Genomic DNA, 27,005 nt, shown 5'->3' on the forward strand with positions numbered 1-27,005 from the left:
TGGAGCACCCACGATTTCTGAATGCAAGCTGTTCACTGTTTAATTGTCCTCACTGTTAGGAAGTTTCTCCTTAATTTCAGGTTGTTTCTCTCTTTGATCAGTTTCCATTGTTTCTTGTCCTGCCCTCTGTTGCTTTGGATAATAATTTGACCCCCTCTTCTTTGTGGCAGTCCCTCAAATACTGGAATACTGCTATCATGTCACCCCTATTTCTTCTTTTCTTTAGACTGGCCAAACCCAAATCCTGCAACTGTTCTTCATATATTTTAGTCTCCAGGCCTTTGATCATCTTAGTTGCTCTTCTCTGTGCCCTCTCGAAAGTTTCAACATATTTTTTGTAGTATGGTGGCCAAAATTGGTTGCAGTATTCCAGGTGTGGTCTCACTAGGGTTTGATAAAGCGGTACTAATACTTCACGTGATCATGATTCTATGCCTCTGTTTATATAACCCAGGATTGTATTAACTTTTTTGACACATTGCTGGCTCATAGTCAAGTGATCGTCCACTAGGAGTCCAAGATCCCTCTCACACTTGCTGTTTTTGAGCCAGGTCTCACCTAATCTGTACTTAAACATTTGATTTTTCCTGCCTAAATGTAAAACTTTGCTTTTCTCCACATTAAAACTCATTTTGTTGGATAGGGTCCATTGTTCAAGTTTGTCAAAATCTTTTTGGATTCTGAGCTTGTCTTCTAGGGTGTTGGCTATTCCTGCCAGTTTAGTGTCATCTACAAATTTGATGAATTCCTCTTCTATTCCCTCATCTAAGTCATTAATGAAGATATTAGAATTAATATCCTAAATCCCCCTATAATTAGCAACTTGCATAGGGAGGAAGAAAGGGGCTGTAATTAACAAACAGTATAAAACAAATATGTACAGATATATTATTTGGATCACACATGAGTGCAAATGTAGCATCTTTATGGTGCTAAGGAGCATCTGAAAACAGTTGTATCTTTTCTTGGGTTTGTGCAGTTGCTTTTCTGCAGCTGACACAAGATACTGGGAAATAAATTGCTTAGTTGAAGGTGCTCCTAAAAGTTGCCCAGCGTATACCCATCTTTTGCCCTTCAAATTCAGATTTCTGCACAGACCTAATGCATATGTGCATGTATAGGTACTGTGTACCTACCTATCACATTATTATTTTAGATATTGTGCCGTTACAGTCAGCAGGGAATGGATATAGCCTGACTGTAGTTACATCTCATAAGCTTGTCTAGCATTCTTTTTTTTTTAACTAAAAAGTATCACCAACAGAAGGCCTTTCACCAACAGATCATGTTTTCTAGAAGTGTAGTTATGATTTAATTCAAACATTGGTGACAATGGTGCAGCCATTACACGTATCATGCTAATGAACTGTTTGGAAATTTGCTATATAGGCATGGGAAAATACACACTTGGTTTAAGGAATTGCATGCCCAAAAACACTGATTAGAATCAAATCTGAAGCAGTGCATAGCTCTAATTTTTTTTCTTTACTGTACCATTGTATATTTCCCTTGATAAAGCTTCACAGCAGGAAATAATACTTAACTGAGAGTTTGCTCCTATGATAGGACTTTCTATAAGTGAAGTAAAGATAGGTCCCAAACTGTATTGTTTTATTTCTAGTTCTTTATAGAATTAAAGCTATCATCAATGAAAGATCTGTTTGTTAACTGCCATATATATTAAATTTTGAACGATATTGTAATTGTTTTTAATTGTTTTTATGATTGTTAGCCATCCATTGCTGAGATGAACAGTTATAGAAAATGAATAAATGATCAAGAGAACACCCCATATTTCATTGTTTTTTATTGGTCTGGGACTATAAATAAAATTAACAAATGTATTGTGTTTAACCATGGGGGTCTCATAATTGTCCAGGGCAATTTTTTTCAATGTACTCTGACAGGCAGTACTGCTTTATATGCTTCTTTGAAAATGTGAAAGGAATAGCAGATGGCAGGGATAGATGACCTATATTAATTGATAATTAAACATTACTAGCAAAAGTTTGAGTTAATTCATCCAACCTTTCATCTTTTGGCTACCATGGTTTGAGTGTTTGAGTTGATTAACAACATATGGGTTGTTTCTTTCAGGGCAAGAGAGGGAAATAATAGCAGATGATCTACCTCACCCCTTTGGGCTAACTCAGTACAGTGACTTCATCTACTGGACAGATTGGAACCTCCACAGTATAGAAAGAGCTGACAAAACAAATGGCAGGAATCGAACACTTATTCAGAATCGTCTGGACTTTGTGATGGATATATTAGTTTTCCATTCATCGCGACAGGATGGTTTCAACGAGTGTGCGCAAAATAATGGGCACTGTGGGCAGTTGTGCCTGGCCATACCCAATGGCTATAGATGTGGCTGTGCATCACACTACACCTTGGATCCCAAGACCCGGAACTGCAGTTGTATGTATTTGACACAGCTCTCTAAATATTTTCAGTTTTCGACCATTCCCAACACGGTATTCTCTAAATAGGTTAGATTACAACTGCATTCATGGATGTGCTGGTTGAGATCATGAAAGTTATAGTCCCAACGCTTCCAGGAAGACAACATTTTTGCATCTGTAGCCTATCTGTGTGGGAAGGACAGACAGCTGGAACGGACTGTAGTAGGAGTGATTCAGAACTATTCTTGCCAGAAGCCGAATAGCAGCTAAAGAACATAGTGTTCTTGGGAGTGTGCACTTGCTCTTTTTCTGTTAGTTCCAGGCCTTCCTCCATCAAAATAGAGTTCTGGTTCCAGTAAGCCCAGGCTAGAATGGGAGGAAAGTCAAGGATTCATGCAACAGAACTTAAAGAGGAGAGGTTTCAAAAGGAACCGCATAGTTCATGTTCCAGGGCATCTTGCCAGCCCATTTGTTTCTGATACCTGAAACCTGGTTGAATAGGTTTTTTCATCCTGTAACCCTCCAGATGAAAAGAAAGAACTAATTCTTTTCTCCTGGCATTGAAGCAGCTTCTAGCAATTTTGTCATGTTGCTCAGTCCAGGGTTGAACCTAGTGGGTGGCAATGCAAAAGGAGTAAAAATGAGTAGCATTAAAAACTAACTTGAATAATTTGACCTAAATCGACATGTCCTCTTTACACACTAGATACTTATAGCTGTATAAATGGATGTCTGCATCTCTCCCAATAAATGCCTTAATTTTCATTTATACAAAAATCTTTAACTTGTTTTCCACCAGAAGGGAAATTCAGATATGGGTTAACAAACAACACAAAAAATAAAATTAACAATAAAAGCATTATTAAAGCAACTGGATAAAGCTCAGCACAATTCTGGATTCAAAACAGTATTGGAAAACAAGCATAAAGAGTGATTGCCAACAGTTGTCCATTTCAGAGTTTTCCAAAAAACTGCCTTTGTGATTTAAAGTAACACCAGTTTTGCTTTGGGGAGGAGGAGGGAAAGGGAAAGTTTGGTTAAAAACATTAAATGAAAAGAATTCTAAATTCATTTTTAAAGTATCTAAATTTAAACAATAAAATGATTTTAAAGGTGTAGTTGATGCAAGTAATAATGGTAGGATTTAATATTGCTTGGGGTAATGCTTGTCAGTAAGAGGAATACTACTTAATGTTATTATTCGACACTGAAAATAAACTGAACATTTTGCAGAAATGTATTTACTTCCCTATACAGTTGGCTTGAATGCCAAGTTGACATTTGCTGAGCCTTTTCTTTTAACAGAACCCAAAGCTGGCCCAGTACTCCTTGGGTTGACTGCTGCTTCTTGCTGTCATCCTTTATGCATCTGTCCCTTCTATGCAAGCAAGCATTGAGAGAGATGAGAGTTTCTTCTTCCTTTGCTCTCTTATAATTTGGCAACAGCTAGATTCACCCACATGAATATGGCAGCAGCAATGAAGAACATAGGACATAGAATAACAAAGTTGGAAGGGACTTTGGAGGTCTTCTAGTCCAGCCCCCTGCATGAGCAGGAGACTGTATGCCATTCTGCAGTGACGGTTGTCCAATTTCTTCTTGTAAACCTCCAATGATGGAGTATCCACAGTTTCTGGAGGCAAGACGTTCCACTGATAAATTGTTCTCATTGTTAGGACATTTCTCCTTAGTTCAAGGTTTGATCTCTCTTTAATGTTTCAAATTCATCAAATGAGATTGGTAGACGTAGAGAGCATCCTCCCCAAGAGGGCATTTAATAAACTTGGATCTGGCATTGCATAAATCAAAAGAGGGATCCCTGGGAAAGTGAGGCAGACCAGTCTTCCAAATTAATCTTGCATCTGTTAGGCTTCCATGGATTCCTTCCTGGATTGGACTGAAGATCATAGATGCCATTTTATCCTAAGTCTGGTAATGTGAAATATATCAGACTTTTTGGCAATTCATTCTGGTGTTTTCTTTCAAGATGGGACTGAAATCGTGTCATTCTGTGACCAGTAATAGTAATAGCAAAAATCTGGACATGGGAAAGATTATTCTTTGATATTTTTGCAACTGTGTATTTACTTTTCAAAAGAATTTTACCAATACTGTTATTTGGATTGTGTTCATTTTTCTCTACTTTTAGCACCCAGTAGCTTCTTACTATTCAGTCAGAGGTCTGCAATAAGTCGGATGATACCAGATGATCAGCAGAGTCCAGACATCATTCTTCCCATCCATGGACTAAGAAATGTTAAAGCCATTGATTATGATCCTCTTGATGCATTTATCTACTGGATAGATGGACGCCAAAACATTATTAAAAGGGCAAAAGATGACGGCAGCCAGGCAAGTATTTTTATGTGTCTAAACTGATACCATACATTTTGGTAGCAACATGCTGTATCAATGAGTCCTGCAACCTGGTCCTGCAGTGTCCTCCCAAAACAAGTCTTCTTTTACAGCAGGGGTCCCCAACACCACGGTCCGTGGATTGGTACCGGGCCGCAGCATGCCAACAGCTGGGCCACGCAAACAAGTGAAGCCCCATCCGTGGGATTCAGGCAGCATACAAAACTATGCACTCTCCGGTCCATGGAAAAACCTTTCTCCACGGAACCGGTCCCTGGTGCACAAAAGGTTGGGGACCTCTGCGTTACAGGATTTAAACTGAAATGAAGCTAAAAAAACCCCACCTTGCCATCTTAGGGGTGAGAAAGAACCACTTAAAATGTTTTTTCTCCCCTGCCCTAAAACTTTTCTTGTTGTGATAGAAGACTGCTAATTCCAAACTAGGACATTTCTGAAGGAGTAGAAAGAAAAAAAGGGTCTTCAATCAAACACCTTCTATTTATACTGCCATATTTTAGCTGTTGTGGACGGAGCCCCTTTATTGTTTCTTTCTTGGCAAGCTGCAGTAAAGTTCTTTTTCTGTGGAAAATACTTGAATTTTCAACGTGCTTTTTCTTTCTCATACATCCAAGAATGTATTTTCACTACTTCGCGTCCTGTAAAAATGAGAGGCAGGGGAATAGGAAAGGATTATCTGGGCTAATTTGATTATTTTTTCTGTACATTTTCTACCAGATAATGAAATCTTGTTTGTACCAAGGAGGAACACTCTAAGTGTCAGGCCTGCTCTTTGAAGACTATTTGCTAGGCGTTAATTGCTGAATTGTTTCCCATTAGTGCTCTTCTTAGGTGCAAATTACATTGGTGACTATTTGCTACAATGCAGTCTGCTGTTCTGCAGAAGCAAAAGAGTCTCACGGTTTGAAGAATACCTCCTTGCGACATTTTTCAGTATCCAGATTTGCAGTGATATTGATGATTGGGATGCTTCATATTCAGTTTCTGTTAATTAGTGGTTTTGAATATTAATATTCATAATTGGGTATTTCTCAGGGTTTTTTTTCATGAAATCATGTAGAAAAAGGCATGCTTGCTGCTTGGTGACTACATGAACATCTAGCTTTCTTTACAATAATACATAAATAGCAGCTTGCTCTTGCTATCTTTACAGCCCTGGGATTTCTCTGACCCAAGCACCATTTTTTAGAATAATTTTTATTAAAATTTACAGATACAAAAATAAAAAGTTAATGCAAACTGAGAAAAATATAAAAAGAAAAAGGTACCAGAAAAAGAGAAAAGAGAAAAAAATGGTAAAAAAAAAGAGATATGTAAAGGAATGACTTTCCCCTTCATAAAGACAAGTACAAATAATTTTAACAACTTATCAGGAACAACAACACACCTTATTTTAACCAATAAGCCAACTTTATATTCCTTTCCTATGCTTTTAAGTATCTTGACCTTTAATCCTTTTAAATAGTGTCCCAAAACTTTTTTTTATTTCCCCTTTGTCTTCAGAAACGTCTTTAATAAGTTTAACATGTCATTTTTTTAAAAATCCAGAATAAGACAATTACCCAAATCACTCTTCTGATTTGTTATCTGTATGTCCCTTTTCATCATTATCATCATCATTATTATTATTTAATTATTAAGATATCAACTGGTGTCATATGTAAACATATTTGCTTACATGTTTTCCATATCACTCTTGTGACATGTCATTTTTAGTTCCACATTCAAATAGCTACCAGTTCTTTTCTATCACCTCTTTTAAATCCATTGTAAAAGTAGTTTTAAAATAGTTTTGGTAGTTTCAAAGTTGAAAGTAGATGGTTTTAAAAGTAAATTGTGAATGTATTAGCTCTTGCGTTAAATGTTTCAGTTCCTTCTTTTAACAATTTGATTGTTTCATTCCCTCAATAGGCAGGAATTTTTTAATACATATGCACATAAAAATAGCTACTGGTAGGTACCATTTTAGAAAGTGGAGGATTTGTTGCTCAGAAGGAATAGTTCATCTCAAAGTCTGGCAAAATACTGAGTGAAGAAAAAATAAGCTATGATTTTTTGTCTACGTCTTTGTGAATTATTGTCTTCACTGAATTGGTCAGCTGAAATTGCAATCCTGTAAACACTTACCTAGGATTAAAAGTAATTGAGCTCAGTGTGATTGTTATATGGAATTGCATAAAATCACATTCTTAGTTTTTTTTTTCTGTAACAACTCTATTATTTGGTTTTACATTTTCTGTATACCGTGACATCAAATAATCTTACCTATTTTGTCCTTGTTTTTCTTTCTCTTGTAGCCTTTCACAGTCATGAATATTCGCAACCAAAGCCAAAACCCAGAAAAGCAGCCACATGACCTGAGCATTGATATTTTCAGCCATACTTTATACTGGACATGTGAAGCTACAAATACAATCAATGTCCACAGACTCAATGGGGAGCAAATTGGAGTTGTCTTACGGGGAGATCATGACAAGCCCAGGGCCATAGTTGTAAATGCAGAACGAGGGTGAGAATACTCTCAAGTTCTAAGAAGTTATATTGCATTGAATGTTGCAAAGTGCTCCATGGAGGTTGCCCACGCTACATAGGATATAAAAATGTATTTTGCTTGTTACTTTGGGATACTTTATAAGCCGATTTCATAGGGCTGCCTGATAGTTTCTTATTGCTAGACTACCAAGTGTGTTCTAACCTCCTTTAATTTAATAAAACAAAAGCTACTTAACAGTTCTGGAGATTAATTAAGTGTCTGTGGAAATAATGCATTTCTTTTTATTGTTGAAACTTTCAAATGTAAAAGAGGGGAAAAAATCTTGATAACATATCCATCCACAGAAAGGGTTTTTATAATCTTGAATTCCTGCAGAAATCATAAAACTAAATAAAAATAGATAAATGAGGACAGTAATTCCATCTCTCCCCACACATCTGCCTCAGAAGGTGGTCCTAACCCTCCAGAGCAGTTGTTGTGATGATATTGGGGTAATGATGGAAAGGGGGAGATGTCATGCATACAGACTTTTCTGGTCCCGATCCTTTTGGCTTTATTTAGCCAAGTGTAGAATGTCCATCTGGGGAGTTTGGCTTGGGAGCAAATGGACGGTGTATTTCAGATATCCTTTTTCTAGCTATATATTTATTTACAAGCAAGAAAGATTCCACAAAATTTACTGGAATCTCCCTTCAGTACAAAACAAGGTCGTAGTTAATTTGCCTGAGAAGTTGAGAAAGGAAGTTCAACTTCAGAAAATACTCCTAATAGCAGAAAATATAATTATACATGATGTTTGTCTCACAGATATTAAGGATTCAATTTTTCTTATATGTTGTCAGGTACATGTATTTCACTAATATGCAAGAGCGAGCCCCAAAGATTGAGCGTGCAGCCTTGGATGGAACAGAACGAGAAGTGCTCTTCACCACTGGCTTGCTTCGACCTGTTGCCCTAGTGATTGACAATAAACTTGGGAAGCTCTTTTGGGTGGATGCTGATCTCAAACGGATTGAAAGTTGTGACCTATCAGGTGTGTTGTGCTCTTGTTTTGGCATAAAATGTCCTGAGTGTCCCTCGTTACCCATTCCAGCCATTGAATCTTTTGGTGAACTGCACAAGCTAGTAACCAGTTCATTATTCTAGGATGATCCTGTAACTGAATGCTAAATGAATTTTTCTGTAAAGTAGGGTTTCTGGTGGTGGAACTATTCTATCTATTTTCTTTGTAACTTTCCAGCTTTTACTCTTCTCCTTGGTTATACTTAGTTCATTACATTTTTAGCTATTTGCTTCAAATATTATTACAGGATATGAATGTTTATAGATGGTGATAATGATGATAATTTGTTCTGATCCCAGAATAAATACTGTTACCACCACCATACTCTACTATATATCCAAAGCAGGATATAATATATATATATAAATCAGAAACCAGTTCAACAACAGAAATTATTGTATTATTTTTGGGGGACACTTGCTTTTGTAATTGCCTCTGATTGCACTGTTTTAATTGTTTTATTCTGTATGCTACCCAGAGTCCTGGTGGAGCCAGCCAGTTTGTAAATTAAATAATTATACACACAATATTATACATTAATAGGGCCAAAAGGACTTTAGTAGCCAGGAATATGAATCTATGCCCAGGAGAGGAAAGCTTAATTTATTAATATAATAAAAATATGGAGTACAGTTGAACTAGAAACAGAATAACACGTTTGTATTTTTATGTCAATATAGATTTTAATAATTCTGCTAAAAGCATATTTTAAAAACAGAAAAAGTAAGGATAAAAAGACAACAAAACAAAACCCCTAGTACTATAAAGCTCTTTTAGTATAATGAAAAGAAGAAAGATAACTAGGATAAAAGAGAATTTTAGCATTATTAAGTAGGCAATATGCATCACATATAATTCTTCAGAGTGCTACATTTTGTTTGTTCATAAATTAATATTAAAATTCTTGTGCTGCAAATAGATTGTCCATTACTGTTTCTGCGTGGAATACAAAATTGGTTATACTTTAGAGTAGTAGCTTATGTTCTATTTTTCTAGGGCATTTTCAATAACTGTCAGTGGTGTAGTTGATATTTATATCCCATCTTTCCTTTAAGAATTCACAATGTTGTACAAAGCAGTTTGTCCTTCATCCCCCCCCCCCTTAAGTTTCTGGCTGAAAGTCACCTGGTGAATGTAGGGGTTAAATAGAACTTTACCACCTTACCCACTACCCTCCCTGGCTCTTTTACTTTCTTTACTTACCATTTACTATAAATTAATATGAAGTATATCATACGAGGGACAACAGATTTTGTCTGAACCTCCTCTCCCCTCTCAGATTAGAAAACTTTATCACTTCTCCAAATCATGTGAAGCCAGCAGCCAGGGGCTTCAAGAACAAATGCCCATTTGCTGCAGAATGGCCCTTATGACAACAATCGTCTGTCATGAAACGGAAACATTTTTTTTCTAACATAAGGGGAAAGAAGGCAAAATGTTCGTGTTTTACCTTAAGTTAACCATTATGGAGGAGAGCCGTTTTCAGGTTAACCCTGAACAGATCAATAAAACTGTCAGATTAATTTTAGCTACCACTAATATAAACTCCATCAGGAGTGGCTACGCTGTGAGGATTTTTAACGTAAGTGAAAAATAGGACTTGATGTCAAACTTTATTTCTTATTCCTTTACAAAATCTTTGTAATGATATGTTGGCAGCCCCGTTTCTCTTCCACCTTCCTTTTCTTAGTGATTGGTAAAAGATTAGACGGAGGGAGCTATCAAAGAAACTGTAGGATTGGTACTACTCTTCTATAGATACTCACCCACAATGTGGTCAGCACACTGACTCCTGGTAACAATGATTCTCTGTTAGGTAGAGAAGATGTAAGATTCTGCACCGATGTTCTGGAGATTTGGTGTGAATTGTTGCAATTCTCCATACCTCACTTTGCTCAATTTGAGCCAATTTATTCTGTTTTAACACCATCTTATAAATATGTAATCACATCATATGCTTCTCTGAAAGCCATATCTAATTTTATATATTAGATTTAAATCAATTTATGTAATGTCATAAATATAATTATATAACTGTAAAGTTAAATCAGAATCAAAATAGAACTGGAAGGACCTTGGAGGTCTTCTAGTCCAGCCCCCTGGACAAGCAGGAGACCCTATACCATTTCACACAGGTGGCTGTCTAATCTTCTTAAAAACCTCCAGTGATGAAGCACCTATTACTTCTGAAGACAAGCTGTTCCACTGGTTGATTGTCCTCACTGTTAGGAAGTTCTCCTTAATTCCAGGTTGCTTCTCTCTTTGATTAGTTTCCATTCATTGTTTCTTGTCTTGCCTTCTGGTGCTTTGGAGAATAATTTGACCACATCTTCTTTGTGGCAGCCCCTCTGCTATCATGCCACCCCCTACTCCTCCTTTTCTCTAGACTAGCCATACCCAATTCCTGCAATCTTTTCTTCATGTGTTTTTACCTCCAGGTCTTTAATCATCTTAGTTGCTTTTCTTTGCACTCTTTCCAAAGACTCAACATCTTTTTTGCAATGTGGTGACCAAAACTAGATGCTGTATTTCAAGTGTCTTACTAAGGATTTATAAAGCGGTACTAATACCTCATGTGATTTTGATTCTGTGCCTCTGTTTATACAACATATAAAGTAGCCACATGAGATGTTGCTATACATGGGAAACAGCATGTTGAAATTGGGCCTTACTCTCTGTTTGGTTTGCAAAATCTGCTGTAACTTTTCAGTAAAATAAACCATTGCAGTTTATATTTTAAGAAATAAAAAAAGTGACTGATTATCTTTTTTTGTTCAAAATGAGCTGAGGACCCAGCTACAATAAGGCATATAATACTGAAGATGGGCTTCTTTAGCCTTTCAGTTGACAAATGGAAAGAACTTTATTTCATGTGTATGTTTAAATGAATTGAGCTAATTCTGTTCTCTAGCTTAATATATGTTAGAATATACTGTACTAGTCCTTTTTCTAAATGTTATTATTCACTTCTGTTTTGAATGCTACATGAAATGTAATTATTAAGAAAAATTGCTCATAAAATATTTCTCTTATGAGACATTGAATATAATTTTGCCTGAAAATCACTTGTATAGGAGAATCTACATAACTTTAATATATTCTTCTCTTTCTGGATTAGATGAAACTGGTTCTACTTATTTTCTCATTGGTCATTTAATGAGTGTTGCAATCTGTTTTAATATTCATTTTACTCATGTAAGGGCTATTGAGTGTAGAACAAAAATCAAAATACTATTTTTTGCCCAGTAACTATCTAGTAGCGGTAGTAATTTTTAAGAATCATTATTACTTTTTTTCGAAACCCTCCCTTTTTTAAAAAAAAAAAAAAAAGGAAAGAAAGCCTATATTGACAAAAGTTGTATTATACTCTCAGGGGCTAACCGGGTCACATTACAAGATTCCAACATTCTCCAGCCAATGGGTTTGACAGTTCTGGGAAATCATCTCTACTGGATTGATCGGCAGCAACAGATGATAGAAAGAGTGGAGAAAACTAATGGATACAAGAGGACCAGAATACAAGGTCGAATTGCTCACCTAACTGGTATCCATGCCATTGAAGATATTGATATGGACGAATTCTGTAAGTTTATTATAATACTAAATTCTTAATTTTCTCCAATATCCTGTTACATTACCTTTTTTATTCTCAACTTGCTGCCCAGATTCATGAGTTGGTTCTAATAGGAATTTAAACTCTGAGGACAATTTTTACTTGAGTCTATCCTAAAAAAGAGTTTGGCATTGAATACTCTGAGATCTAGGATCAAGTGGGAATTTGAATTTTGAAAAGCTTAATCCAAATCCAGATCCTTATCATTACACCACATTGTTTACCTCATGTACTGGTGAAGATCTTGCAATAAAACAAACCACTATTCACATTGTGAATCTAACAATATACTTCATCTGGCTGAGGCATTCTAATTCACTGTTTTTCAAAAGTGAGTAGAAATCAAGAAATAGCCATGTCTATTGGAAAAACAAATGAGTTTCATATGTCAAATGTTAGTTAGTAAACCCAACTCCTTTGGTTTACAATTCTTGATTTGATAATGACCACTGCCATATGGTCAGTGATCATTATACTTCATGGCTGAATAACAATGCTGAATGTTTATTCCAGAACATTCTCTTTTTTTCTTTTTAATTAGAATCAACTGATTTGGCAATTCCAAGACTGATTCTGGTTTTGGAAATGATCATTCCATAATAGAAAATGAGTCATGATTTCAACTATGATCCAGCTCTAAAATAAATACAATCACCACTTCCTCTCCTCATTTACTATTTACTTATTTTTGTTTATTAGGGCTGTCTACCTAATTTTTATCTTAATGCAATAGATTAAAAGTTACATATAACACCAAATTAGCAAAACTACATAGATCTGACATTCTTCATCTACAGACAGAAAAGAAACAAATCTAAGAAAGGCTTGTATACATATCTCATAACTGAAATTTCCAAAGGATTTGAACAGATTGCTCAACAGTCTTCATCCTTGCACCTGAATCCACCCACTTGACAAATCATATATATTAGCAATACTTCATAGCAGATCAGCTGTAAATTTGTCCTTTCAGTATTGTATAATGAAAACGATCCCCACTATGAAGTCCTTCTGGAAGATTGTTAACCCTTAGATGTTCCAGAAAGCCTTTGTTGATAGTTAACCTTTTTGGTATTTGCACACAGAATTGCTGTGATTGTATTTACAGTAATGTTATCATTGCTACTGTGGCTGCTTACTTTCACTCTAGACATTTTAAATCTCACATTACATTATATGTTTTAATTATTATTGCTATGGATGTTTTAACTATAGATTAGTCACTGCCATAAGCATCTTAAATGTTGTATTTGCCATTGTTTTATAATAGATTTTATAAGCAACCATGAGCCTACATGAGTCACCAACATATAAATCCAGTAAATAAATAAATACATTTTTCAGTTGTACTCTGTGTACAAAAAATTGCACTGATGATCCTGTAGATTTCAGTCTCCAAAGTGGCAACAGTAGGACATCTCCAGATCATGTGAGATAATATTCCAATTTCTGATTTTCATCTCCAGTTTCAAGGTGATTGTGCCCAATACCTATTACAGATTCTCTTGGGTGTCCCATCCACAACTAACAGAATATTCTATTACAGTAACCTCTTTTTAAAAAGGAAATAAATTGACTTAGGGCTTGGTTGCTTCCTGAAAAACTTCTACTGTCAAAATGTCAGAGACCAGTGCAACAGGAGTAAATAGTTTAAACATACATACATATATACATACTTACTCAATATGCTGTTCCTGGATAGGCAACATTATGCGAAGTCAGGAAAAGAGTGAGATGTAGTGGGTAGTAAAAATTAAAGGCAGGAGCTAAGAGAATAGAAATCTAACTAGATCTAGTTACACAGCAGTAAGCACTTACATGCAGAAATTTAAATCGTCTTTTCCAATAAATATCTACTTACACTTTTTTTAAGAGGCAGGCCTCTTAAAACATAAATCAACTCTGAATGAAATTCATCTTAAATAGAGATTATTTTGTCCCATGTATTTTCTTTTGGCTGAGATCTAGTAGAATGTTCAACAACTTTTTAAATTAAAATTAAACTAAAATTTAAATCCCTTTGATGTGATTCTGAAGCCACAAACAAGCCAACTTAGCTAACAGTTTGTCGGAGCAAAGTTCTCTAATTTTGAAGATGGTCCAAATGTATCCAGAGTGGACCGTATTATCTCAGAATTCATGCTTCATCCACAGAAAAAAATACATTTAGCAAAAAATCTGCTCTTTGCATGAATGAAGGTATCATTCATAGAAGGAGTGGTTTTTCAGGATAGGCTAAGGCTTTTTTGTTGTTCTCACTCAGCAGAACTTTTATCTAGAAATCATCTTGTTAAATGTTTCAAAGGGATCAAAAAAACCTTGCTCCCCACAGCCTTCCTAAGCAGTTTCCATCACTGCTTTGTAAGCCCAAAATACTAGAAAACTCCACTAACAAGCACCTTCAGCCCTGGGTGAGATATCTTCTGATTTTGTTGGAGAGACTTGATTTTTGTTTGCTTTTGGTACTTGCTTGTCATGATATGAAATCTCCCTACATGTGTGGGCTACTCTTTCTAAAAGAAATCGGCTGTTACATGATGAAACCTTCTCATTCATTATTTCTTTATCTATTGCCCACAATCATTATGTTACAACAGCAAAATCCTAGGTATCAGAAAATACAATAAGAAAGTTAACCCTTTGTCTTTTAATGATCAAGCAGGAGGCAGTGTGCACATTTTGAAGAGCATCACACACACAAAAAATCTTTCAAAGGGGACATGTGTTGAAAAACGTTGACCTTTTCTTGTTTATTAAAAGTCAGTGATTGTTCTAATGCCACCATGAGTTTATACATTAAACTCGGATGTTTTCCTAAGTTTTTCATCTGAATGAACAAGTAGGGAAAAAATTGTTATGTTTTTCCTCTTAAAATTTCCCATGCTTGCTGGGAGCCAAGAATGCACCTGCCTTTTGATCTCAGGTAATATTGAGCCCAGTTCTAGAAGGGATACTAGTTCAGCTTGTATCCTGTGCAGCTTGAATTTTATGCATAGTTATTTAGAAGAAAATCGTACAAGCTTCAGAGAACGTAGAAAAGGAATTCATCTTTTCCATTGTTGATAAAACTCATTCTTCACCAAAGAAGACAGGCAGCTTATATATCAATTAAATATATTAAAATAGGTCTCAAAGGGCTACTCTTTCATGCATATTGGCAGTATTTAATTATTACCATTTGTAAAGTGTATAGAATATATTTAATATATTCAGGCAGAAAACGATGTCCCTCCCTATTCCCCATGTCTAAATGCCACAATTCAAAAGGAAAAAAGGAGAACAGAGGAAACAAATAGTTCTTAAAGTTATTACTAATTACCAGTTTGAGTGGAAACAGATAGTTTAGAGAGGGGAGGGTGTGAAGCTAATTTTAAGTGAATGCCTCAGCCAAGCTAATAAGGGTGCGCTCTCAGTTCTTTCTTTGTTTTAGTGAGATGGAGTCTCCTTTGCTGCTAAAAATGGAACAAGAAGGCACAACTGATCAATATTCTAAAGGTGTTGACTGAGAATGCCTCTAATGTCTTAAAGCAGTGTTTTTGGGGGGTTTTTCTTCTCTTTACCATGCCCTATTGCTGCCTTTATACCTCCTCCCCCACCTGCCCTTCTCTAAGAGTTTAAATGTGATATAGCAATTTGGTGCAGTGATGAAATGTCTGCAAAGATACTTGGAATTTTCAAACTATTACCCCCTATTCTATAAACAACTGCTATCCTCCTTTTTCTCTCCATGAAGCAACCCACCCGTGTTCTCGAGATAACGGGAAATGCTCACACCTCTGTATAGCAAAAGGAGATGGAACTCCAAGGTGTTCCTGCCCTGTTCATTTGGTACTTCTGCAGGACCTCTTAACGTGTGGAGGTAAGTAATCTTAAGCAAAAGCTTTCCTTTCAGGAAAGATCGGCAAGCATTTAAGCTTCTCAAGGCAGATATATTTGTATTTCATGGCTCTAGAACAGTTTTCCTCAGCTACTGCTCCCTAGATGTAGCAGACAACGTGAGAATTATTTGAGTTAAACTCAGAAAGATCTGCAGGGCCCCATTTTGTGGGAACCCTTCACGTTGTTTGACCGGTTCATGCACTCAACCCTTTGTCATTGACAGGCCGTATTTGCACCTAAATGAGATTATGAGAACAACTTAAATTCAGCAGATAAATTTGACTACCATCTTTACATACATAGTAATCGTTCTGTAACTGTGATAGTATATTAACAAGACCTATATAATATCTGTACTATAGTGGACAGGGAGTGTTATAAAAGTCATAGTGAGTTTAATGTACACTAACTAAAGCACAGTGCATTTTACTGTTTTTATAACTATGCTGGTTGTTCCCACCAAAAACTATGTTGTGATTCTTTATTCATTATCATGAGGAAATGCTGTAAGAAAATGTCACTGTAGTGATGTCTAATTCAAAATTGTTTCTTAGGCTCTTTTATTTCAGTGAAATAGAATAGAAAGTCAATGGAAAAAGATAACAGCAAGGGGCATTTTCATTTGTTTCCCCTTAAAACAAGTATAATCTAAAACTATTCCATCCAGAACAGACTGCGCCCAACCTCATATTAGATTGTCTGCTGAGCAGCAGAACCTCTGTTTTGTCTGGACTGAATCCCAGTTTCTTACTCCATATTGAGGACCTGCTCATAATCACTCATGAGTTGTAAACAAGCGATGGATTTTATTAATCTAATGATCAAATTCAAACCATGAACCCTTGAGTGATCTCATCAATACATCATGTAGATATTTCGAAACAGAGTTCATACTGAGAGATTCTGTACGCAATAGTGCCTTTGAACTTCTTCAAAGTGATGCAACTAGTCAAACATTCCAGGAAATACTGTGATTGGAGTACTAAATACTACTGAGAGCAGCCCTATTTGTAAATGACATCTACCCCGAGTGTTTCTTTTACCTGTTCTCTTTCCTTTGTCACTTTCCTTTGAGGATTTAAATAAAATAAACTATTACAAGGGTATCTTTGTTATTCCTCGGTTTCATTCAAAATTGTGGATAACAAAACCACAGAAAAGAAGACTTTATAAAAGTATGCAGTGCCCCATCCATCATTTAAAACATGCATGATATGCACAAAAAGATCCACACAGAAGTGCTCTGAATTAATATCACCCCTCCTTGAAAGTGGTGAAATTAAATCCTTGTAGAATGATGTTGTATTGAAAATATTTTTTTTTCTTATTAGCTGATAAATCCTTAGAAAAAAAGGCACAAAATTTTGTTCAGTGATGATTATTTTAAGGAAACTTTGGATATAAATAAGATCTTATTATTCATATTAGAAATCAATTAACTAGGCAGATTAATTGTAACTGAAATTACAATTAATTTCAGTTAATTGTAATTTGTTCTATAAGAATTTTGTTCTATCGAATAACATTTGATTGTTATTATCAACTTTTTTCAAACACTTTTTTTTAAAGTAGCTGTCATGTGCATTTTAACTTTGAATGGCAAGCTTCTTCATGAAAGGCAGATTTCTATACAGGGACTTGAAGGAAAAGCTAGTTTACTTTTTAATTATATAAATACAGCTCTTCTTAGTTATCATTTCATTTATTGCAGTTATCTAATTACAGTGTTTCACATGAATTACTTATTTGTAATTTAGACTTGGTGTATGATACATGTGACGCTTACTTTTTAAGGCATTGAATTTGCTCCTTTTGGAACTACTTTTCCAGACTAAATTGCAGGATGAAATTTGATGTCTTTTTGAGACTGACAACATTTCCAAACATAGCCCCCAAATAATAGATTGCAGATTTTCAATCCATTTACGGGATTCTGCATATTTCATGTCTTATTTGTAAAGGTGGTAGAGTTGCCTTGGGCAGAGTGATTGTTCAGGCTGATTGAAATAAATGTCATAATGTTACAGGATCTATTACAAGGGCCTTAAAAAAAAATAAAACAGCACATTCTTTGTTGTAAATTATTTAATAGTTTGAAGAATTTCATGCAGTTCTTTAAAAAATCCCTTTCAGAGCCACCAACTTGTTCCCCGGATCAGTTCACATGTGCAACTGGTGAGATTGATTGCATTCCCATGGCATGGCGTTGTGATGGCTTTTCAGAATGTGACGATCAGAGTGATGAAGAAAACTGCCCCATCTGCTCAGCAACCCAGTTTCAATGTGAGAAGGGGCAGTGCATCGACGCACATTTGAGATGTAATGGAGAAGTTGATTGCCAAGATAAATCTGACGAATCTTATTGTGAAAGTAAGAACTGTATACTTTATCTTATGCTAGACACATACACATTGTTAGATTCAGCAACGAGGGGAAGCAAATGGGACTATGCTTATACATACACCCCTATAGATCTCAGCCTGGTCAAACAGGAGAGGTGGTAGAAGCTCTGATTCAATGCTTGGAGGCTGTCAGGGCCTGTATGGGAAGGGACAGTCTTAAAATGATACCCTCCAAGACAAATTCGCTTTTCAAGGTCAGATGATGTTCACTGTGAATGGAGCTGCACTCCCCTCTTCAGAGATGGTTTGCAACCTGGGGGCTGGCAGCTGTGACTAAGAGGGTTTTTGTTTAATTCTATCTTGTGCTCCAAGTGGTCTTTATTGTGGGGCCCTACTTACAGTCACTTTACATGGTGCTGCCTTAGAAAGCATTTGGAAGCTATAAATGATACAAAATGCGGAGTCCTAAGCAGTGATAGGATGGGTACATCCCAATAGTCTTGGGTGGTTCGACTGCTTTAGGACTTGTATTGGTTGCTGGTTGGCATCTGGATGCAATTCCAAGATTCTGGTTGTTATTTTGTAAGGCCCTACATTATCTGAGCGCCTGTCTTTTCCCACATTCATCTGCTGTCCATTAAGATCAAATAAGGGCTGGTCCTCCAGATCCTGTCCTATATAGGGATGCTACTGGATGAGACCTCAGAAGCCAGCATTTTCTATCAGCTCTTCCAGACTTTGGCATGCCTTCCCTATGGAGATCTTCTTCTTCCCTCCTGATTTTCAGGAGAGCAATTATGACTGTTTCCTTTCCCCCACAAGTGCAAGTGGAGAATTTGAATTGTCTTGTACATTTTCTTCAGTGTATAATTTTGATCATTTGTTTTATGGTGAATGGTTAATAAATCAAATGGGCTTTTTTGTTGTTGCTGCTGCTGAGGAGATTTCTTATTCAGGGAAGTTATTATTAGCCATCCAGAACCTTCCAGAAAAAGCAGTGTATAAATAAAAGCAAATGTAATGAATTAATCAAGCATATAAATAAAAGCAAATGTAATGAATTAATCAATCAACCCATTCCAAAAGTAGAATAAAACATTCTTCTTATGCACTCTCACATGATGTCAGGCCATGGTTGTCACATTCCTCGTAGCCTTCTGTTCTTTCTATTTCCCCCCTATATTTTTTAAATTGTGCCCTCAAACCACAAACGGGTTGTTCATCCCTGTTTTAAGGGATTAGAGTAAACTCTACATTGACACTATAATAATTCATCCTCCCATATCTTCAGTGCTTAACAGAAGACTGTGAGTGGTTTGCATTTATGCTTTCTGCCAGATGCTTGATTTTAAGAGGATCGAGTATAATGTTTATTTGTGGCTCTTGGAGGCTTATAAAACAACTGCTGTCTTGAAGAAAGTGATGTGTTTATTATTTAGTTTAGGTTTGGTTGATTTATCTTGACAGTATTAAAAATTGTTTTGGTGATTGTCTCCTGTCCCACCCACCTCTTCACAGCTATTTGTCTCCAGAATCACTTTCAGTGTGCCAATGGCCAGTGTATTCTCAAAAAACAGCAGTGTGACTCCTTTCCGGACTGCATTGATGGTTCTGATGAACTTTTTTGTGATAAGGCACTTTTTACCGGTAAGTTGGTATTGTAAAATGCCTCCTATTGTTAATTATCTTTACAAAATTTGTGTTGGGCTAACATTCCTAGAATTCCTAGCCAACTTAGCCAACAATTAGGAAATTCTGAAGGTTTTCAGCCCAACACAACTGGAAGCTATCAGTTTTCATAAAGGCAAGTTTGGATCCAGGGATCACTGTTTATTTTCTAAGTCTAGAAAAGCAAATATTTATTGTTACTGAGGGTTAATACTTTTGTCCTTGAAATGTCGTAATCTTCAATGGTGCTTTGCAGTTTTCAGAAAGCTGTCATTTTTCTTTCTTCAGATCTAGCCAAATCCACATCCTGTGAAAAAAAACAGCTGTGTAAAATAAATCTATTATCAAAAGGCCAGAGCAGATGCAATTCCCTCTTGTCCGCCTAGATCTTTGGTGGCTGTTCAGATTGGCTTTAACCCCTCCATCATTTATGCTAACCATAAATGCCATTTTGTGACTGTAGATAGTTTGATAATAATTCTGTATTTTCAGCCCTAGGACCCCTGTATGTTTTGGGGTTGAGGGGAAAAAAATACTTAGAGATAGCAGCCCTCTGATAACCTCCAGAAAGTTCTAAAAGGAATTAAACTGGCTATTTTCCATTAGAGTGATTGCCATTGATAACTATGTTGCAATAGAGATCATTTTATGCAGAAAAGAGCCACAAGGGTCCTTGTAATAAAATGCTACCTATTGCAAACTAGCCTTCCCCAACTTGGTGCCTTCCAGATGCATTGGATTACAAGTTTCATTATCCCAGGGTCAAGAAAGAAGACCCTAAAATAATTTGGAGTATGTATTCCTTGGGCCAACTTAATATGGAAAAAAACACAAGTTACCATGACCCAGTCACCATCAAATCCCCGATATGCCCTATGGAATGTTCATGGGAGTAAAACAAAGTAAACATCGAATAGCCTTTTGAAGATTGAAAAGGACTATTGAAGTTATTAAGAGAACATGCATGAAATATTAGTTCTGTCTGAATGCTTCTTTGAATTCACTAAAGCTTGGGGGCTCCTAAGTGATGTTAGATTGATTCCAGGTTTGAGTAGACCCTTATCAGTGTGTTATAGTTGAGTTATAGTCAAAGGTGACACTTGTGGACTCTGCCAGTTGACAAAGGCTGCTAAAGCAGATATTGTGAGAGTGGGAAGGTGTCACTCACAAACCAGGAAAGGTGATACAGTTGAGTATTCCACATCTTTCTTCCTTTGTACAGTATTTCAGCCACATATGTGCTTTGCTAGTAAATTTACTGAAAGATTCATTTACAGTGAATCGTAAAAAGATGATAAAAGAGAAGGCAACATCTGGTTTACTATACTAGACAGCTGATATGAGGTGACAGGAGAAAAGTGCTTTTCTGCAGAAGGAGACGGAAGTAAACTTTTAGTATTTGTTTCTACAAACTTTAATACAAACATTATTTCTAATAGGCTCCTCTCCTTCTCACTCTCATTATTTGTTGATCCTCTTTGACAAATGCTCCCCTTTGGGCACTGCACACATTGTTAAAACTTAGTTGCTCTAACCACTTGCACAGAAAAAAATAAGCACCCACAGTGATTGCAGATCCATTGCACATAGGGAATGACCCAAAGCCATCTAGGATTAGAAGTACCAATCTGCATACGATTTACAGTAGTGGACCATAGATAGATATAAACTTTGGGGATAAAGTAGAAACTTGGAATTGTTCCTATAGTATTACATTCTATAGAGGAGAACCTTTTCAGCCAGGATCTGCAACATCAAAGATGACAATTGAACTTCAGCGTACTGGTATCTCGCATAAGTAAAAAAATTACTTAAAATGTAAATCCCACCGGCCAGTTGTTAGTAACTGGAAGCCTGTGTCAAAAAGGCCCTCTGCTATTTTTACGCTAACATTTGTAGGGCTGTTAAAAAGGAGGAGATAGAGTTCTAATTTCTTGTATATTTTTTTTTACAGAAAAAATTAAATCCTCTGATGATTCTGGACCCCACAGTAATGCTATTGGTCCTGTGATTGGAATCATTCTTACTCTTTTCGTCATGGGAGGCATGTATTTTGTTTGCCAGCGTGTGGTTTGCCAACGCTATGCTGGGCCTAATGGACCTTTTCCACATGAATATGTCAGTGGGACCCCTCATGTCCCCTTAAATTTCATTGCTCCAGGAAGTTCTCAGCATGGGACCTTTACAGGTAATAGTAACTGTGCATCTATGTATTGCTACAATGTTCTTTAGAATATTTTTTTTTACTTTGCCACATGCTAAATAACAACTGGCTGTGGTTATATGATGATCTTCATTATATTGCTCTTGCTGTGGAATCTCCGACCAAACTACTATTTTAGAATCTTCCAAAATAGAATGAAGGGGCAATATTTGGACATTGATTCTTGCTTCCTTTGGAATGCCAGCGCTCAGAATTTGAGATCTTTTATTATTCTTTCAGCCATATCCTCTGAAGATCCTCTAGTAGTGTGCTTTGAATAGGATTGTTTGTAGATACGATGCAAAGCTGTGCATATTATAGGATATGTATTGCTTGTGCAGAGATCTTTTCAATTCTAATATTTAAGAAAATGTTCCAGTTTGTGTAGGAAGGAATTCCTACATTTGAGAATTTAAAGGGAACTTTGTATTTTTTTTAAAGCCGTGTGATAAAACCAAGAAATATTCTGCAGTCCACATAGACATCTTTTACCACAGTTTGGTAAATTTCAGTGAGTATATAACTGGACTCCAGGTTATTCTTAATTTCTTCTATCCATATAGGCATCTCTTGTGGAAAATCCATGATTAGCTCCATGAGCCTAATGGGTGGAAGCAGTGGTGCCCCTCTTTATGACAGAAACCACGTCACCGGAGCTTCCTCTAGTAGTTCATCTAGTACAAAAGCCACATTTTATCCACAGGTAAGTGTTGAAAATTGTATAAGTCATATTGCAATTAGGATTTCAGTTCCTATTAGCTCTGCTTGCACAGCACACTTAGCTAGATAATTGTTGAGGAGGGAGGGGCTGCTATCATGCAAACATGAAATTTGAATCAATTAGTCTTAAAGAAAGATTGGGCTCAAAGACCCCCAGTTTACTCTCAGTCAGCCATGACATGGCAATAGCTGTTGGGAGCTGGAGAACGGTTCTCTGCTTCTCATATGTACCCAACTTGAACATTTATATTTAAGCAAATGCACCTCTGATGGCACTCCTGGAACGGACCATGGTAACATTGTGGAGAACTGCTATCCCTTACCCTGGAGTCCCAAGTATTTCATGGAAATAAATTACTACAAAATGTTTGCTGATTCCTTAATGTAATAATTAGCAGAACGTTTATCTATCCATCTATCTATCTACCTACCTACCTACCTCTAAATCAGTGTTTCTCAACCTTGACAATTTTAAGGCATGTGGACTTCAACTCCCAGAATTCCACAGCCAGCAATGCTGGCTGTGGAATTCTGGGAGTTGAAGTCCACATGCCTTAAAATTGTCAAGGTTGAGAAACACTGCTCTAAATGGTGGCACATTAATAGAATGATCCCGTTGTTTTAGAAAAACATCTGGATTTGAAACAGATTCTCATAGTGTGGCCTTTAGATTATTACCCAAAGGAAGCACAGAAGGCCAACTTGTCCTCAGGCATCTAAAATGATTTCATTGGTGGAAGTAGCTCCCATTGGACATCATTAAACTATTTCATTTTACATTCACACAGATTTTGAACCCACCACCTTCACCAGCTACAGATCGCTCCCTTTATAACACAGAAATGTTTTATTCTTCAAACATTCCATCGACAACAAGGTCTTACAGGTAATGGCTTTCAAAATCATTTGGCGGATTCTTTAACTCTTAGTTTTTAAATGTCTGCTTCTTACTTTGCGTATATAGCAGCTTTGGATATAAAAGTGAAAACTTTCTTTTTCTAATAAAATTGCTCCAGTTGTCAGCTTTGTACAGTGGTGGATTGGTGGAATCTTCGAACTGGGAAATAAGATTTCAGGATTGGACTTAACGTTGACATGCATTTTTAGACTGCTCAGAAAAACATGAGTACCAAGGACCCCAGTATGGGGGGTCCTTGATGCTCTTTCTACTACATCATCAGTGCTAATAAGGAGTGGGATTTACTCTCAGATTATATTCTAGTGCAGGGGTCCCCAACCTCCGGTCCGTGGACCAGTACCGGGTCGCAGCATGCCAGTAACCAGTCCGGACAAACAAGCAAAGCCCCATCCATGGGAAGCAGGCTGCACACAAAACTACGCACTCTCATATCTACAGAAAAATCTTTCTCCACGGAATTGGTCCCTGGTGCCCAAAAGGTTGGGGACCTCTGTTCTAGTAACTTGTCATGCCAGCGTGGGTGGGAGTGGTCTTGGAGGTTCTTTGGGTGAGTTGTTTAATGTTAGCTTCTTTGGCAGTTCATTGATAGGGGTATGTTATTTACTTCTTGATGTTAAGCTTGCTATTAATCTATACCCATCTGGGTATTGATTGCTGTTGGGGAGGTGTTTGGGGGATTTTTTGTTCCCTTTTTGGCTTGCTGATGATCTCCTTTGCACCGTATGTAGATGTTGTCTATGTCTGTGTATCTATTGATGGTTAATTTGCTGCAGATAAAAAGAAATGGAAAGTCTCCAACTTCTGTCCTTTCCCAGCCTGCAGAATTTTTCTACAATGCTATTAATGTGTATTTTGTATTTTAGACCCTATCTTATCAGAGGGATTGCTCCACCGACTACCCCCTGCAGCACAGATGTATGTGACAGTGACTACACCACAAGTCGGTGGAAAGCCAACAAATACTACATCGACTTAAATTCAGACTCAGATCCTTATCCCCCTCCTCCTACTCCTCGCAGCCAGTACATGTCAGCAGAGGAAAGCTGCCCACCATCTCCAGCTACTGAGCGGAGTTACTTCCACCTCTATCCCCCTCCTCCATCTCCTTGCACAGACTCTTCATGATTTTAACAGAAGGGACTTGTCTTTTTCTGTAAATATGTTTTTAAATATGAACAAAGATTTTAAATATATATTTTATGATCTAAAATGGGGCGGGAACTTATAAAAATGTGAATAAAAATGAATGGGCCTGGGCTGTGAAAATTGTACAGCAAAGTGATATTTATGTTGATTTTTTTAATTTAATAATCCATTCTTTTGTGCCATAATTTGCCTTTGCATTGAAGTCACAACGTTTAAATTGACCTCCAAAGGAGGTGAGAAGCAGAAAATAATATGCTTGGAACATTTTGAAATCATCTTTTTGGTTCAATAAAGGGAAATGTGCCAAGTTATTTTAAGTAATATAAAAGGCAAGAAGAAGTATGTATGAATGAATGGTGATGTTATTTGAAATACACACAAGGGAAATTCCTCTGTGTCTATGTGTGTGTGTGTGTGTCTGTGTCTGTGTGTCTGTGTGTATGGATTAATACTTGATCCTTAGGTACTTAACCACAAAAATGGGCTTCCTCTTAAAATGCTTTCTCTTGTTTTATTCCATCATTCACTTTCCAAAAGAGTCAGTGCATTAAAAAAAATGGACTTCTGGAATACTTGTTAGATTTATTACATTATTCATCATGAACTACTTCTCCCCAAATTAAAATAACCATTCAGTCCTGTTACACACATCACACTTCCATTACGAGTCTGTCGAATTCAAGGCACTGCTTCAGGTTTTATCTTTCTCTAAAGGCCCCCCAATACAGCTCAGGAGATTTCGTGGTGAGAGAAGGGAGGAAAGGAGGTGGAGGTCATGATAGGAATAGGAATGGAAAGTGGGGAAAAAATAATCAATTTCCTGAAAGATTAAAATAGTTTAGAAAAATGTAATCCCTCAAAGTCTCTCTTTCTTTCAAATCCAGTGAAAATTCCTAAAAAAAAAATTTATCTATAAAAATTCAAACACATTTCACCAATTAAAAACAGTTTATAAAGAGTTCCCTGAATAGCAAAACTATGTACAATTTCCAAATTAATGCATTTGGATATTTCTTGAATAAGCATCTACCGAGGCCCCTGGTTGTACAGGGGAAAAAAAGCCTTTTCTCATTTTAAAACATAACATGCACTGCCACCATATTTTCCATTGGATAAGAATCCAAATTTTACCCTCTCTAACCTTCTATATGTAATATTAGAGAGAACACAGGAGTCAGGATCAGCATAATTTAGTAAAAGATCATTTATTTGGAACAAAAACCCAGAAAGAAAGGTGCTTTTCATCACGGGTCAGGAAGAAAATGTGCAACACGTCTTGCATTACTGACTGTACTTGTGCTTTGGTTTGATTGCCTCACACAGAATGTTTAAAAGCTTGTAGGATGAGGAGACTGTGATGTGAACAAATAATGAAATATGATTGGAAAAAGAGGGGAAAGCCAAAATTACAGTGTGTTTTCACAGCTGCATAACAGCAGGTGCAGCCGGCTTTTGACAGTTATAGAATCATTGACAAAGATGAAATTTGTTCTTTTTTTTACATTTATAGCTGGGTTTCTAGCAAGTATTTCTGGCCAAGTGTGAGGTGAGACTCCTCCAACCCCTGGCCACTTTTTCCAAGCTTATTAACAGGGTGGAGGTTGATCTCTGTTATTTCTGAATACATTCCCATCAGTCTATTCCTAATAGTTTGGATATGGTGGTTTAATTCTGAGGAACTGCAATTAGGATCTTTTGAGTACAGGAGAATCACTTCTGATCTCTTAAGAAACTTGTATTTTGCAGTCATGCCAATTTACTTTTCTTTCCAGTTTAATATGGGAGATAAAAAAAATAGAATTAATTATTTGTATGCAAAAATATCCTACTCCTGAATACTTTGGGAGGTCAAAGTTGTTTGGGTGTATTGCCTGTGTGTCTAGCACAAAAATAGTCCATAATAATACATCTAGAGTGTTCAGGCAAAAAATCATAACAGCATACTATTTTTTTAAAAAAAATCTAGTAACTCAAATTGGGTGTTAGGTAATAAAGTCAGATTCTTCTAATTCTAGGATTCCATTTCTAGCTGAGTTACAAATAAAGCTTGTACGTAATGTGTGTGTGTACATACACATACATAATTGTCGAGAGATTTGCATCCACTAATTTGATTGTTTTATAATTGCTTTTAAACTTTTGTCTAGCATTTATAAAAAGATACCATTTAATTCTTAACA

General features: G+C 36.5%; 2 protein-coding genes across 2 annotated transcripts in view; both read left to right on the forward strand.

The window, feature by feature from the left end:
• The window catches only part of LOC107285827 (low-density lipoprotein receptor-related protein 5), a 56,065-nt gene extending 53,255 nt beyond the window's left edge, over nt 1–2,810 (forward strand). Inside the window, exon 11 of the mRNA XM_029283762.1 lies at nt 2,098–2,810. Coding sequence (XP_029139595.1) covers nt 2,098–2,492 — 395 coding nt within the window. The 3' untranslated portion in view covers nt 2,493–2,810. The remainder of the gene's footprint in view (nt 1–2,097) is intronic.
• Nucleotides 2,811–4,601: 1,791 nt separating this feature from the next.
• Nucleotides 4,602–25,228, forward strand: LOC114922177 (low-density lipoprotein receptor-related protein 5-like). The gene is made up of 11 exons (XM_029283763.1): nt 4,602–4,757; nt 7,076–7,287; nt 8,115–8,305; nt 11,709–11,918; nt 15,682–15,807; nt 17,961–18,197; nt 19,637–19,816; nt 21,750–22,025; nt 22,604–22,743; nt 23,549–23,646; nt 24,543–25,228. The coding sequence occupies exons 1-11, from the start codon at nt 4,602–4,604 to the stop codon at nt 24,802–24,804; spliced, it is 2,088 nt and encodes a 695-aa protein (XP_029139596.1). The 3' UTR covers nt 24,805–25,228.
• Nucleotides 25,229–27,005: the final 1,777 nt, after the last annotated feature.

The sequence above is a fragment of the Protobothrops mucrosquamatus genome, unplaced genomic scaffold, assembly GCF_001527695.2.
Source record: "Protobothrops mucrosquamatus isolate PMUCROS unplaced genomic scaffold, P.Mucros_1.0 scaffold217, whole genome shotgun sequence".
NCBI classification, from domain to species: domain Eukaryota; kingdom Metazoa; phylum Chordata; class Lepidosauria; order Squamata; family Viperidae; genus Protobothrops; species Protobothrops mucrosquamatus.